General features: G+C 44.3%; 1 protein-coding gene across 2 annotated transcripts in view; it reads left to right on the forward strand.

Annotated features, from left to right (window-relative positions):
- The window catches only part of PRKCA (protein kinase C alpha), a 492,002-nt gene that overhangs the window by 194,772 nt on the left and 281,339 nt on the right, over positions 1 to 15,891 (forward strand). For both annotated transcript variants that reach the window (XM_032242017.1, XM_032242018.1), the window contains exon 3: positions 2,899 to 2,981. In XM_032242017.1, the coding sequence (XP_032097908.1) occupies positions 2,899 to 2,981 (83 nt within the window). The remainder of the gene's footprint in view (positions 1 to 2,898; positions 2,982 to 15,891) is intronic.

The following is a 15,891-nucleotide window of genomic DNA, read 5'->3' on the forward strand; positions in this document are numbered from 1 at the left end:
TATGTATATATTGCAGGCCAGGTGCGGTGTCCCACACCTGTAATCCCATCACTTTGGGAGACTCAGGCAGGTGGATCACTTGGTTAGGAGTTCGAGACCAGCCTGGCCAACATGGTGAAACCCCGTCTCTACTAAAAATACAAAAATTAGCCAGTCGTGGTGGTACGTGCCTGTAATCCCAGCTACCCAGGAGGCTGAGGCAGGAGAATTGCTTGAACCCGGGAAGTTTAGGTTGCAGTGAGCAGAGATCACACCATTGCACTCCAGTTCTGGGTGACAGAGCAAGACGCAAGACTCTGTCTCAGGGTGAGAGAGAGAGAGAGAGAGTGAGAGCGAGAGCAAGAGAGAGCGAGAGCGAGCGAGCGAGAGAGAGATTACAGTATATTAAGGAGTACTGTTATGAGGATTCAATTTGGAATGCATGTGAAGGGACCCAGCACAACAGCAGCAACCTGGCACCTGGTAGGATGCTCAGGAAATGGTGCTGTGTGGTCAGTCAGCAAGTCTCATCATTCTTCTGTAATTTCCCTGGCCCCTGTTACTTCCATTTCTTAGCAGCCTGCATAATGATGGGTAATTACTTTCATACCTAGACTATGCCAGAGGCTTCTAACTGGGCATTATAAGCCTCAATCTATTCTATTAAATTCTTCCTATTACCACCATTTGCACTTCTAAAGCATTGCTTTTATCTCTTTTGCTCTTGGTTCAGAACCTTTCAGTGACTTCCAAGGCTATTCTGAATTTCTGACTGGCTACTCAAGGCCCTCTCAGTACTCTTGGCTCCACTTGGGATTTCAGCTCTGAGCCATCCTGCCACCCTCTTCCACCTACGGAAATGACTCAGCCTCTGTGGTCTTCTGTATCTCCTGCCATATGGGCAGGGAACTGCATTATCATGGGTGAGAGGAGAAAATAGCCTATAAGCCACAAAGTTGGGAAGTTCTAACCTTCCTTGTGCAGTGTCTTTGTTCATTTTTGCTGCTGTAACAGAATACCTGAGACTAGGTAATTTATAAAGAATAGAAATTTGTTTTCTCATAGTTCTGGAGGCTGGGAAGTCCAGGTGCCAGCATTAGGCAAGGGCCTTTTTACTGCACCTTCCCAGGGGAAGGAAGACCTTGTCCTTACGTGGCAGACGGCAGAAGGGCAAAGAGACAGAAGGGGGACTCTACTCACCCTTTTATAATGACATTAATTCCGACCCTGAGGGCAAAGCCCCAATGACCCGGTTACCTCTCAGGGGTCCCATCTCCCAAAACTGCCACTGTGTCAACTAAATTTCAACATGGGTTTTGGAGCTGATACACAATCAAACCATAGCATGCAGGAAAAACATATTATTATTTCTGAGGATATACTGTTTTTTAACTTGTTATTATTCAGCAAAAAGTAGTAGATGATACCTTTTTGGAGCCAGACTTTGAGCTTTCGAGGAGAAACTAACTAGGTCATTTATTTTTTGCATCCTCTATATTATTACCATCAATAAAAACCTCTTAGGGGGCCATACGCAGTTGCTCATGCCTATAATCCCTGCACTTTGGGAGGCTGAGATGGGCAGATTGCTTGAGCTCGGGAGTTCAAGACTAGCCTGGGCAACATGGTGAAACCCTGTCTCTACAAAAATGTAAAAATTAGCAGGCTGTGGTGGAACTCGCCTGTATTCCCAGAGAATTGGGGGTCTGAGGCAGGGGAATTGCTTGAACCCAGGAGGTTGGCTGCCGTGAGCCAAGATCACCCTACTGCATTCCAGCCTAGGTGACAAAATGAAATCCTGTCTTAAACAAACAAAACAACAACAAAAATAACCTCTTAGGGGATTACTTTCTATAATAGTTATTTTGTTGATTCATCATTAGGACTATTTATCAAAACCATGTTAAGCTTTGAAAATATTTACTCTGTAGTGGATTTTGCTGAATTTGCAGGAACTTTTCCAATTGGTGACAGTATCTGCAGCAAAAAGGCAGATACACGAAGGTGTGAGGATTTTTCCTAAGGTTTTTTTTTTTTTTTTAATTATTTCAAAAAGGTCTGGTCTGTTTTCTGTAGATTGATTTGTGTCTTAATTAGTTTATTAAGGTCAGAATTCTGCTGAGGAATTCCTGCAACTCGCATTTAGGGATATCCATATTATTTATAATCAGTTATTCTCTTTATATTTTACTTCACCCACAGAATATAATGTTTACATACGTTTATGTGTGTGTGTTAGTGTGTTGTTATAGGATGGTGCAAAGTATTTTATTTTATTTTATTTTTTGAGAGGGAGTTTCACTCTTGTCACCCAGGCTGGATTGCAGTGGCATGGATCACTGCAACCTCCACCTCCACCTCCTGGGTTCAAGCGATTCTCCTGCCTCACCCTCCTGAGCAGGTGATTACAGGCACCCATCACCATGTCCAGCTAATTTTGTTTGTTTGTTTGTTTGTATTTTTAGTAGAGATAGGGTTTTACCATGTTGGCCAGGCTGCTCTCGAGCTCCTGACTTCAGGTGATCCACCTGCCTCGACCTCCTGTAGTGCTGGGATAATAGGAGTGAACCACTGTGCCTGGCTAGGATGGTGCAAAGTATTTTAAATTTTAATTCCTGGTTTCTCCTTTGCGAAACTGTCTTACAGTCTGACTCTCCTCTCCCTCAACTTCAGAGAGTAAGAGCCACAGTTTATGTGGCCCTGTGAGTGCCGGCATCTTGGGCATCTGTTATCGATGAGTCTAATCAATACCAAATGTTGCTTATTCTAGAATGAAATGCCTTCTGATTGTTGTTTATAAGCTTCCGTCTGTAGTGAAATTAAATTGACTTCTAACAGCAAGTATCCCTGTTTGGAAAACAAAGTTCGTTATGTTAAATCATGTCTATTCTAATTTTAGTTTTCTTTTCTCTCTACCAGTTTGCTGTTTTGTGGTCCACAAGAGGTGCCATGAATTTGTTACTTTTTCCTGTCCGGGTGCGGATAAGGGACCCGACACTGATGTAAGTAGTCTGGAAATCGTGATTTGATGTCAATGTGGATTTCTGAGCTTTAATTTTTTGAACGCCTTTGCAACTGTTATTTTGGCACATGCTGGTAATGGGAAGACTCGGTTAGTTTCATAGAACGTTGGCTTGTGCTAATGAACAGATTTGTAGTCCATTTGAGCCTCAGACTACTTCTCAGAGAAATTCTTGGAGGAGAACGTCTTGTTAGCATGTACTGTCCCACTCTGGGCAGCTGCATTGACTAAATCCACCAAATTTATCATAATAGCTTTCACAAACACAATGCAGTTGTTGACAAATTTTACAATGCACATTTATCACCCTTCAGTTTCTTTCTTTCTTTTTTTTTTTTTTGAGATGGAATCTCACTCCATTGCCCAGGCTGGAGTGCAGTGGCACGATTTCAGCTCACTGCAACCTCCACCTTCCAAGTTCAAGCAATTCTCCTGCCTCAGTCTCCTTAGCGGCTGGGACTACAAGCATGCACCACCACGCCCAGCTAATTTTTGTATTTTTAGTAGAGATGGGGTTTCATCATGTTGGCAGGCTGTTCCTGAACTCCTGACCTCCAGTGATCTGCCCATCTTGGCTTCCCAAAGTGCTGGGATTACAGGTGTGAGCTAGCAGGCCCAGCCACCCTTTAGTTTACTTCTAGGCTGGAATAAACAGATAGAAGCTTCATTGCTTTGGGCCAGTGTAACAAACTGCTCCTGGTTTACTCCATGAGATTATTGCTGCCTTTTTGGTGTATATTATCAATACTGCTGATGACTGAAATAATTCAGCATCCGTTTCACTGAACAATGATCTCTGAAGTTGCCCATGTGTGAACACATGATTTCCTCTCTTTGTGTCCTTATTCTGACAGTCTCTGTTGCGTCTCCTGTGTATTTAAAAATGGGATCCACAGAGGAGTCACAGAAAATACTGTCTGAAATACGTTGGGTGGACAGAAACTTGAGCTGTTATATGGAAAGTAATATTTTAACTGAATAGAAAAATAGGCAGGCTTAGAAGAGTAGTCATTTCTGTTCTGAATTGCTTTGCCTGATCAGTTTAATCACTCAGGTTGTGTGCTTCAAGCGATTCCCATCTTTAACGCTTGTTCCCATCAGGAAACTTAGATTTCAAAGTAGCTTTCTCAGTGTAGGCAGGACTAATTCTTTCCTCTGTGGAAGATGACATTTTTGCAGCGGGCTCTGAGGGATTCCGATTTGCTTTGTTGTACCACAAGCAAGAAGGAAGTTACTGTTTGATGCCCAGTGCACAGGAAGGTGCCACGATGGAGTTAGGGTTCTCCTGGAGGCAAGAGAGAGTGCCTGTTGTGGGCTCTGAGCCACCATGGGTTCCACAAAGGCCTGTAGGACACGGGACCCAGAGGAAACTCAGGTGTCATCTTGTTTTATAACTTCATGGACAAGGAAGCCCAAGTCCATGAATGTTGAGTGACTTGTCTGCCTACAAACAAAACTAGTGTCATTCTCCCATCCTCCACCCCCGCCACTTTCCATATGTCTCTTCTGGAATATGGTCTTCCTTTGGGGCTCTTTAGAGATAAGAAGTAGCTAGAATATAAAGTACTACGTTTTCCAAAAAGTCAAGTCCCATTGCACTTGTTTGGAGTTGTCTAAAACCTCACATCATAGCCTTTCACTTCCGTGCTCATCATTCTCATCTTCATCTTCCCATTTTTTCTTCTTTCCTCTTTTCTTTCTCCTCCCATTTCTACCCCATCAAGCATGGGGAGGAAGGATGGGCAGGCTTCATATCCTGAAGCCTGGATGTGAAGGCCCTCCCTGGAAAAGGCTATTTCAGACAAAGGCGAGGAGCAAATGAGAATGCCAAGATGTGGGAAGGAGTCTAATCAATAACAAAGAGAAAGCTGGGAGTTGGGTATCTGGCTTAGGATTTGGGGTGCACTCTCAGGAGCATTGGGGGTCCAGGAAAGGTTTTAACCTAAAAATGATGTGGTCCGATTTGCTTCTTAAAAAGGTTACTCTGGTTGCCTTGTAAGAAATGGATCGGGCAGGAAGTGCGCTTGGTGAACCGGTGGAGATGGGGAAATAGCAAAGGCTGGAGGTACTTCCCCTCTGGGCAATGTGACGGGGGATTGGTGTAGATGGACGCAGTGGGGATGGACAGAGTCAACTCACTGAAGATACGTTTAGGAGCTAGATCTGCAGTTCTTGGTCATTGTTGCATCAGGGAAATGGACATGTTGAAAATGACTCCCTGGCGTCTGTCATAAACACGTAACCGAGGTGTGTTAAAGTCGTGGGGACTCTGGAGGGAGAGCGTGTATTTGGGAGAGAGATGGTGGCAGATCGGGGGTTTTACTTTGGTCATTTTCTTAGTCTGTGCCAGTTGCTAATACAAAATACTGTAGACTGAGTAATTTATAATTAATAGGACATTTTTTATTTTTCACAGTTCCAGAGGCTGGGAAGTCCAAGATCAAGGTGCCAGCAGATTCTGTATCTGGCGCAAGCTGGGCTCTGCTTCCTGGCTGGTGCCTTTTTGCTGTGTATTCACATGGCAGAAGGGCTGAAAGGGGAAAAGGGGATGAGCATTTCCCTTGTACATCTTTTATAAGGGAGGTGATACCGTTTAGCAAGGCTCCACCTCATGGCTGAATCACCTCCTAAAGGGCTCACCTCTTAATACGATCACATTGGCAGTTAAGTTTTAGCATATGAATTTTTGGGGACACAGACCATTAGTAGACACGTTCAGCAGTAGATGTCTGACACTGGGCGTCAGTTGAGTATGGATGCAGGTGTGGCAGTCAGAAGTGGGGTATGTCCTGAAGATAAAGATTCCTATGATTTTTCTTAAGGCCTTGGATGTGGATCATTTTGATGAGAGGGTATAGAGTGGGGAGAGAAGGGATTAGGTCCCAGGAGAGAGCTTTAAGGAACTCCAGCATGTTGCATGGGAGAGGAAGATCAGAGTAGGCAAACCAAGAAGGGGCAGCCAGAAAAGTGGGAAAAAAACTAGGGGAGTGTGGTGCTGATTGAATGATTTCCTAAGGGGGCTATAGGCCAACACTGTGGTCATATCCCTGTGTTTGTTATGGATTCTTGACGTTGTTGATATTGCTCATAAGTAGGTAACATATAGTTTACAAAGGACAATCTTATTTACACGGGAAAGTCTTGGTTTATGCCCACCATGGGTCAGCTGATGCCTATTAATTATTTTTGGTAACTCCTTTCATGCTTAGAATTTTTATCCTGTTTGGCTGATTATTATGGGGTTATCCTAGTCATAAGGTCTGGAGCCAGGTAAAAAGCTTTAGAAAAGATCCTCCATGCAAAATGTAACGGAAACATACCTGCAAGTTGACGTCCAGCCATGTCCCACTCCTACTCATATTGTGTTGACTGTCTATAGCTGCAGAGTCTTACATTTAATATCCTTGAAAGTGAAGATGATGAGATGAATTTTATTTTAATGTGAAAGAGAAAGAGATATATTAGCCATTCAGTGCAGTCCTGCCTGTGTCTGGTTCGTAACAGATCACGCATTCACTCTCTTCCAAGGAGGCAATTTGCTTTTTGGTCTTTGCAGCAGGAGACCTATGACTAGGACTTTCTGCAGCCAAGGCCTGAGATGCATTGACTGGCCGCATGCAGAATGATTTTACTTACTGTGCAAATCGGCAAGCAAATCTTACGAAGACACAAGATGGCCAAACTGTCCTGCACCAGGGAAGTAGCTGGAAAATCGTGAAGGCTTCACAAGGTAGAACTGAGCTGAGATGCTAGGATTTTCTTACTTTATCCTTTTCTCAATACCATTTTTCTGCCAATTCCAGAAATATTGAGCCGGAAGGGGTGTTAAGGAGTTGTCTGGGTTAACCTTATTTTGTTGATGAGGAGATCGCGAAGGCAAAACTGGTCTGGGGTGCTGTCACATGTTGTCTTTTTGAGTATCCAATGTGCCTGTGGTTGATTCTTTCAAGGCAGTTGGCCATGAAGAGAAACGAGTCATTGGTGGCTTGGCTGGGTTGCACTTCTAGTGGAGTGCATTGACAGCTATTCCTTGGTGCGTTTGTTGAAAATTCTGGTCAGGTGTTTAGAAAACTAGCAGGCTAATTTTACCATCTTGAGATGGTAAAATTGTCCAGTCCTTTTCAGTGTTTTAAAAATTGATCAAATAAAAAAATGCCTGCTAGCAGGCATGAGAAAGACCAGTGAAAAGAATGTTAGGTTTCAGAATTTAAGAGTAAAACTTTAAAAATTTTAAATTAATATTTTCTTTTCATATCACAGAGAATGGTTAAGGTGTCCTGTGCATGTGCTGCGTAATAATACCTTAACTGAGCTTGGCAGACTCTAACACGTTCACAGACAGGGAAAAAGAAGTTACAGTCCTTGTGAAATCCTCAAATACTGTACCTGCTCTGCCATCTTCAAGATGAAAGGATGGGAAAAGTACTGAGAAATAGCAGTACCCAGTTACAATAGCCAGATGGGAAGACATTACAAAGTTCTTTTGAACAGAGATGCTCTTCAAGACTGAAGGAGCAGTCGTAGCTGAGAGTATGCATTGGTGCAGGGAATCTTGGCGGAGAAAAGGCTCCTGTGTTCAGCAGAAGGACCCTCCGTGCAGATCCTCAGGCCAATTTCTCAAGGATCCTCTGCGCCTTGTGGATGAGATTGCATTCTGTAGCAGCAAATCTAGAGCAAAAAGCTGAGCATTTCCTAGACTTGAAGTGCGTCCCCATACACGCTGAGTAGAGGAGAAACGAAAGCAGAAAACTTAAAAGAACTGAATGTTAGCAATGAGCTCCTCCCCTGGTGCTGCCTCTGTTGGCAGCCAGGGCTCAGACCTGGATGCTGCGGTATGTGACTCACAGAACGAGCAGCTCCCTTCTTATCTGGTGTTGGGAAGGCACTTTGAGTTGGTGCAGGATTTGTGTTTCCAGGTGTGTGGCCCCAGAATGCAGCTTGGAGCTCTGCCCAGTACCCTCGTCCTGCATCCAAAGTTTCATAAGACAACATAAAATAAGACAAAAATGCTCTGTGTTTAGAATGGCTTCTTCCCCCTCTCCACCAAAGTAAGATGCAGACTCAGGCATGGACAGGTAGAAGGAGGGTAGGGCCTTGCTTTTTGGGGCAGTGGGAGTAGTGAGTGTGGCTTTGCTCTGCTGAAGGGCAGCAAGTGCCCATGCTTCTTTGGTGGCCATTGATCGCCTGCTTCCGTGAGCTTCTCTTCCCTTCTCTGGCCATGATGAGGCGTGGCAGATTCAGGAAGGGCTAGTGGTATGGGTCTGCAGGGCTGGCTCTTCTCAGACTCCTTCCTCTCACTTCTTAAAACCTTAGCTCTGCCAAGCACAGTGGCTCACGCCTGTAATCCCAGCACTTTGGGAGCCCAAGGCGGGTGGATCATGAGGTCAGGGGATTGAGACCAGCCTTGCTAACATGGTGAAACCCCGTCTGTACTAAAAATACAAAAAAAAAAAAGAAAAAAATTAGCTGGGTGTGGTGGTGGGCACCTGTAGTCTCAGCTACCCGTGAGGCTGAGACAGGAGAATCGCTTAAAACTGAAGGTGGAGGTTGCAGTGAGCTGAGATCCCGCCATTGTACTCCAGCCTGGGTGACAGAGCGAGACTCCGTCTCAAAAAAGAAAAACCAAAAATAACAAAAACAAAAACATGAAAAACCTTAGCTCACCAGCATCGTCTTGCTCTTAGAACAGTTTCCATTCATCTTGGGTTGTGTCCGTTCGTGAAGCCCACCCTGCTATGAAGAGGAAGAACTGGAGGCTTCCCCTCATGCATCTGTGCGTAGATGTATGGATATGTATTTGTGTGTCTAAGTTTATTAGCACATTCAGTCCTTTTTAAAATTCTTCGTTTTCTCTGTGTGTCTTCAGTGAGAAAGCACTGCAAAGCAGCACTTTGAGAGAATCAGACTAATCTCAAGTTCTGCATTTAGGGCCACAATGTACAACTCCCCCTGCTCCCCAGCTTTCTAGTCCAAAGTTGTAGGAAGAAAAGCTGTTCTTATGTGATGACCATAAAATAACACACATGCTAAACAACTATTTACACATAATCGTTAGAATGTTTATTCTCTGCACTGGATATGGACGTTTGAGAAAGCGCAGAGTGGTGGGGGAAGGAGTGGGAGATGGATTCCTTAAAAGGCTTCAAGTATCTGGAGCTAGTAAGCATTCCTGGCATTTTGTTGGAGCCATTATGTTTTTATCTTGAGCATTTTTACCAGTGACCCTGGCTTCTCTGGGGAGAAACTGTTCACACAGTGTTTTGCATTTTATATGTTTGAACCATCCCGGTGAACAGAATTCAGGTGACTTCCCTGGTGATTGCTGCACTTCACCTGGGACACAACCACCATGTCTACTGGTGACATCACAGGTTCGCCGAAGCCTACCGAAATGTTTGGAAGGGGACAAAATGAATAAAGCGATTAACTTGTTAAAAGATAGGGAGGCTTGCTTCAGACCTGGGTGTGCCTTCAAGTCGGTGAAGATCGTAATACTCACCTATTTGAAGAAGCTGAGAGCATGGACTGTAAACTCTTACTAAAAACGGAACCTGTTGCACAAATTGCTACAAACCAAAAGAGATATCCCTTGTGAGCCTGGACTCTATGGAGGACTATATGTCTAGAAAGCAAAATTGCTTTCTTTTCTTTACTACAATCTTGAGAATTCTCTCATTTTCCAGTCCTTTTCTATGTCTTAGAAACCGATCAAACAAAAAAAAAAGACTGCTAAAATGTTTAAAATTCAAAGATTCATTTATAATAGAATTTAAAGCATTTAAAATAAACCTAGAAATAAATTTAATAGTGAATATTCTATTTTTTCAAAGTGTACTTTTAAACATTTAATGTATAAAATGATGATTTTGTGAGCAAAGCCAGTTCTACCCCCAAAACATTTTTATATTCCTGAACTGACACAGTAAAGTTAGATTTTTGTGAGGTATAGGGCTAAAAAGTTGCATTTAAAATTCAGCAGAGTGTATAGTAAAGAGAGTCCTAGAGGGCCAGGCGCGGTGGCTCACACTTGTAATCCCAGCACTTTGGGAGGCTGAAGCCAGTGGATCATGAGGTCAGGAGTTCAAGACCAGCCTGGCCAAGATGGTGAAATTCCATCTCTACTAAAAAAAATACAAAAAATTAGCTAGGCATGGTGGTATGCACCTGTAATCCTAGCTACTGGGGAGGCTGAGGCAGACAGATGCTTAAACCTGGGAGGTGGAGGTTGCAGTGAGCCGAGGGGTTGAATTAGTGATCTTTAAATTTGCCTTCAGCCCCAAGTTTCATTCTAGTCCGTCTGTCATTAAATATTGATTGACAGCCCTGTACTGTGAAGGTTACAAAAATAAAGAGAGTTGCTGCTCTCCCAGTGCAGGGATTATCCTCGAATTGCAAGGATAAACCAGTCAGGCAGAGTTATACTGTAAGATTACACAGGGTAGGCCACGCATGATGGCTCACGCCTATAATCTCAGCACTTTGGGAGACTGAGGCGGGTGTATCACCTGAGGTCAGGAGTCTGAGACCAGCCAGCCTGATCAACATGGTGAAACCCCGTCTCTACTAAAAGTAAAAAATTAGCCAGGCATGGTAGTACACGCCTGTAATCCCAGCTACTTGGGAGGCTGAGGCGGGAGAAGTGCTTGAACCTGGGAGATGGAGGTTCAGTGAGCCAAGATTGTGCCATTGCACTCCAGCCTGAGCAACAAGAGTGAAACTCGGTCTCATAAGAAAAGATTGCACAGGGTAGGTGCGGTAAGTGGGGAGGAAATAAAAATGCTGCCGAGTTTAGCAGGGCGAGAGCCAGCCTGCATCTAATGCGAGAGTGAAGGAAGAGCTTCCTGAAGATGGTGACATTTCAAGATGTATTTCAATTCTTTTCGCAATTTTCTTTTAAAAATAAGCCGACCAGTGTTTTCATATTGCTCGAGCTGGTCCATGGGAGTAAGATCTCTTGCCTAGTGCTGCCATCCAGCAGTGCCTACACTCAGGTGACATATTTGCAAGTGGACCTGTCATCAGAGTGCAAGGAGAGAAGGCTGTCATGTTCTGCACGTCCTATCGGGACCCCCCTCCTATGAGCCTCGGAGGAAGCCCAAGCCCACCCTGGGCGCTTGCCCGCAGGTACCCTTCCTCACTTGCTGTGGTGTCACAGGAAACCTTAAAAAGAAGTTATTTCGGGGAAACAAACCCAACAAAAAAACTCCGGTGCTAATTCTGCTCTTCAGTGGGTGGATTATTTTATGTACCAGATTCACAGTAACAGAAGTATTTCCTACAAGAGAAGGGACTCCTGCTGCACGTGGACCAAATTAATTTCGCTGGGAGTTAGAAATAGCCTCCTAGACTTCCATCCTCATCTGCAGTTCTGATGAGCAAAAGGAGACAGCTGGACGGTGGCATGGCCGTTCTCTTGACCCACCAAGTTCTGGCCAGGCGGAAGAGAGAGGGATGGGTATTTGCTCTGCGGTCTGTACCTGATGAACTGGGAAGAAATATGCACTGCCATTATGAAGAAAATGCTCCTGTTTTCAAGGGCCTCGCCCTGGGAGCTTTTCAGCTGAATCCCTAAGTTGTAGTTGCTACGTCCCATCTTTGGAGCCCCACTTTTGAATGGCTTAGATGGCCAGTAGCACATCTTTTTCAAAATCTTCACCCTGGCCGAGTTGTCAGCCCCTGAGAGGGTGGTGAGAATGGGGAGGCAGACGAAAGGCCAGTGGAACCCAGTCAGAATAAGGGAGCCCTTTGAGGTGGGTAGACTTGCTTTTGGTCAAAAAAGGAGGTGAGATGATAAATTAGAGTGATTTTATTGTGAAACTTACAAGACATCTCTGACATCAAATCTGGGCAGAGATGTTTGTGTATTAACCATAGAGAGTGTGTTTGCATCATTGTATAGCCTGTCTGGGGCACTTTTTGTTAATATGGTTTTTTAAAATTTATTTTTAGATTTTAGAGATGAGACTTGCTATGTTGCCCAATCTAGACTTGAACTCCCGGGCTCAAGCGATCCTCCTGCCTCAGCCTCCTGAGTAGCTGGGGAGACAGGCATGAGCAGCTTTACCTAGTGCATGTTTGTTTTATAACAAATCATTTACTCAGGGGCCAGGCACGGTGGCTCACGCCTGTAATCCCAGCATTTTGGGAGGGTGAGTCATGTGGATCACCTGAGGTCAGGAGTTTGAGACCAGCCTGGCCAACATGGTGAAACCTCATCTCTACTAAAAGTACAAAAATTAGCCGGGTGTGGTGGTGTGCGCCTGTAGTCCCAGCTACTCGGGAGGCTGAGGCAGGAGAAGTGCTCAAACCCAGGAGGTGGAGGTTGCAGTGAGCATAGATCATGCCACTATACTCCAGTGTGGGTGACAGAGTGAGACTCTGTCTCAAAAAAATATATATGTCTTATTTATTTGGGATCTGGCCTAGGCAACATAGCAAGATCCTATTTCTTTAAAAAAAAAAAAAAGTCATATTACTTAATGATCACATTTACATAGTGAATTCTTTGTAAGTGGGTCCTCTGTGTTTTCTCTTTGAAAACTGAGTGCCCGATACAGGGACCTGCACAGGCTAGATACTCAAAAACGTTCCTTGAACCAAAGAGAATGAGTCAGTGAAGGTCTGATAACCTAAACTGATCACCAGTTGTATTTATTCAGTTTTGAATTACTTGAATATTTCCAGCTATGCATGAGAGTTTCACTGAACTCCCCTAATACCCAAGAGTGACTGTTGCATCAGCATCATCATTATGGTGATGCTGGGGGTGGTGGGGGCACACCTGATGGGTCTTTCTATTTCTCCCAGCAGCTGTTTCAAACAGTTGTCTTCACTGTTTGGAATTTAGTTTAAAAAGTAGTGGGTGAGGCAATAGCTTTGGACTGGTTGGGATCAGCACTTGGTGTGATGGATTCCTTGTTTATTTTTCCTGATCCATCCAAGTGACTCAGTCATATCAGACACTTCACGATGTGTAAACAGCCACATTACCTGTCCCCAAGACTATTATTAGAAACAGCATCTGGAAAGCCTGCTGTAGGTGTGCAGATTCTCGGAAGCCCAGAGTTGAAAGATCCATGGCACAAGACATGACATATTTATGATATTCTCTGATGATGTATTTAGTGTCTTTTATGTGTCCGGTGTTTTTTTCTTGCATTTATTCATTGTATGTCATCATTAAATGTTTCTGGAGCATTTATTGTGTATGAGGTATTATGGGAGGCAAAGGTTAAAAAACATGACACTTATCTTCAAACAGCTTATCCTTGGCGGGAAGTCATGTATAGGAATAAATATCACTACTCAAATAGTCACTGCAGTGGAGAATATACATAAATGCACCAGGTGTGCATTATTATTCCCATTGTACAGATGTGAAAATGGAGTCTCATGGGTACTTAAGTGATGCTCCCGAGTGCAGTAGTAAGCGGAGCTCTGAACTGGGTCTCTCCACTTCCAGACCTGTTCCTTTCCCACTGTACCGCACGATTGAACTGCAAAGCGAACGCAGGGGCAGGCTTTCTGTCAGCGAAGGCTCTGTTTTTGTGGGTAGAGTCTGGGGTCCCTGTGACTCTGAGAAATCTTAAAATGGTAAAAGAAATTTGGAATCATACAGTCCTGTGACATTAACAGTAAAAACACTCACTGGAGAGACCATCAATGTAAACAAACAAAGGCAGTAGGATGTAGGGCAGATGGGACCAGTGGGAGCTGGGAGCCATTTGGAGACTTGGTTTGGGTCCTCCTGAAGAGGGTGCAGAGTGGGACTTTTCAGGATGTTGGGGTTCTGGAAAGATCCATTTCAGGTGTCTACATCCTAAGCTGAAAGCCAGACCAGAGAGCTTTTTGGCTTATGCTGGGGCTTTTTCCTGGATTCTAATGAGTCATGTTTTTTAGAAGCTGAACTTCCAAACTTCTAAGCTGAGTCACATTCAGTTAGCTGATACCTTCCTCATCTTAGCTTTGTTTTCTGTTTTTGCTGCTTAATACATTTCCAGCAGGAGATTTAGGAAGGGCCCGTGGACAGAGAAGTATGTTTCCCGGGATCTAAGAAAAGAAGGAAGGTTTACTGTGCATGTTCTGGCTGTCATTATAACTGTGTTATTTATTTATTTATAAAGGGATCATGGACCAAAACCAATCATAACAATCAAATGAACCCACTTACTCGGAATTCTGTTTCAGCCTCTGATGGTGGCTAAGAGAGAAACAGCAAGTGAGAACCACCCCCTCGCCATAGTCACTTCTGTTATGTTGCACTGGAAGCTGGGGTCCAGCACCCTCAAAGGTAGAGGCTTGTACTAGTAAGCATGAGATGCACAGTTCTCATTATTTTGTTGCTAATTCAACCTGTTCTACTTATTTTTATAATCCAGCACATTCCAAAACTTACTCGTTTTGAGAATGATAAACCAAGGGGGAAAAGTCAGGTTCTAAGAGGAACGTCATGGCCATGATGACAACATTGGTGCGGGGCATGGGCATGGTCCTGATTGGATGAAGGTTTCCTGGTGATCGTCTTTGTATGGACAGAGTGCTCTGCTCCTCATGGTGGGGACATCATGCCGCCCACGCACGCCACTGTCCTCAGCTTTCCAGCACTCTGGCCTGTTCTCCGTGCGTCTATTCCACCCTACAAGCCAATGCTGACTTCTGTCACCCTGATCAATCGTGGTGTAACACCGTCTGTCCTCTCCATGCAGGATCCCAAGCCGGAAGCTAGGGATTTGCTGGGTTGTCTCCATCTTTTCCTTTTCTTTTTGTCTACGAATCCCACTTTTAACTCTCTTTCCTCTCCATCTCCATAGCCACTGTCTTTGTAAAGGCCTTGTTGTGTGCTGTGAGTTGGGCTTACTGGCCCTGGACTGTTTCTCCTCTAGGCTGTCTTTCATATTGCCACCCCGTGGTACTCCAGTTGCTGTTTTTTTTTTTTTTTTTTTTTTTTTTTTTAAAATGTGATTATGCACTCTCTTGCTTAATGTTTTCCAAGGTTGGTACAGAGTCACTCACAGTGGCCTCACTGGCTGTTGGCTGTGGCTGCTGGCCAGGGAGTCTTCAGGTCTGCAGCCCCACATTCACCTGGGAGGGTAGTACAGGTTTTTTACAAGGGTGGCAGTTTTCTAAGAAGGCACATCTCAGTGTACCCACTTAACAAGCTTCCCCTGGCATTGCATTTCCCATTGTTTCATCGGCCAAAGCCCAGAGTCATTGTGAAGGTTTATGAATCAGGGTTCTCCAGAGAAAAAGTACCAATGTATGTGTCTGTCTGTGCGTATAAAGAGATTTAATGTAAGGAATTGACTCATGCACTTAACGGAGGCCGACAAGTCCTGAGGTTTGCAGGGTGAGTTGGCAAGCTGGACACCTGGGAGAGCCAGTGGGATAGTACCAGTCTGATTCTGAAGGTCTGAAAGGCAGGAGAGCTGATGATTTAAGTTCCAATCCAAGCCCAAAGTCAGGCAAGCTTTAGACATCAGCTCTTAAGTAAGAGGTGATGAGTTTAAGAGCAAGAAAAAGCTGGTGATCAAATCTGAAGGCCTTCAGGCAGGAAGAATTCTCTGCTACTTGGAGGAGAGGCATCCTTTTTGTTCCACTCAGGCCTTCAACAAGAGATTGGGTGAGACCTATTTGCATTTGGGAGGGCAATCTGCCTTGCTCTACCTCGAGATCTAAACGTTAGTATCTTACAAAAACACCATGTGTAAACACCCGGAATAATGTGTGAGCAAATGTTGGGGCACCCGGGACCCAGTCAAGTCGGCACATAAAATTAACTATCACAGAAGGGTGTGGAACCTGGGGCATGAGTCACTGGGGCCATTAGTGTAACCATTTGCCACAGGAAGACTTGTTTGGGTTATATTATAATTCTTTCCTCTAAGTCTTAC

Source organism: Sapajus apella, unplaced genomic scaffold (assembly GCF_009761245.1).
Source record: "Sapajus apella isolate SASKATOON/1434 unplaced genomic scaffold, GSC_monkey_1.0 scaffold48, whole genome shotgun sequence".
Classification (NCBI taxonomy): domain Eukaryota; kingdom Metazoa; phylum Chordata; class Mammalia; order Primates; family Cebidae; genus Sapajus; species Sapajus apella.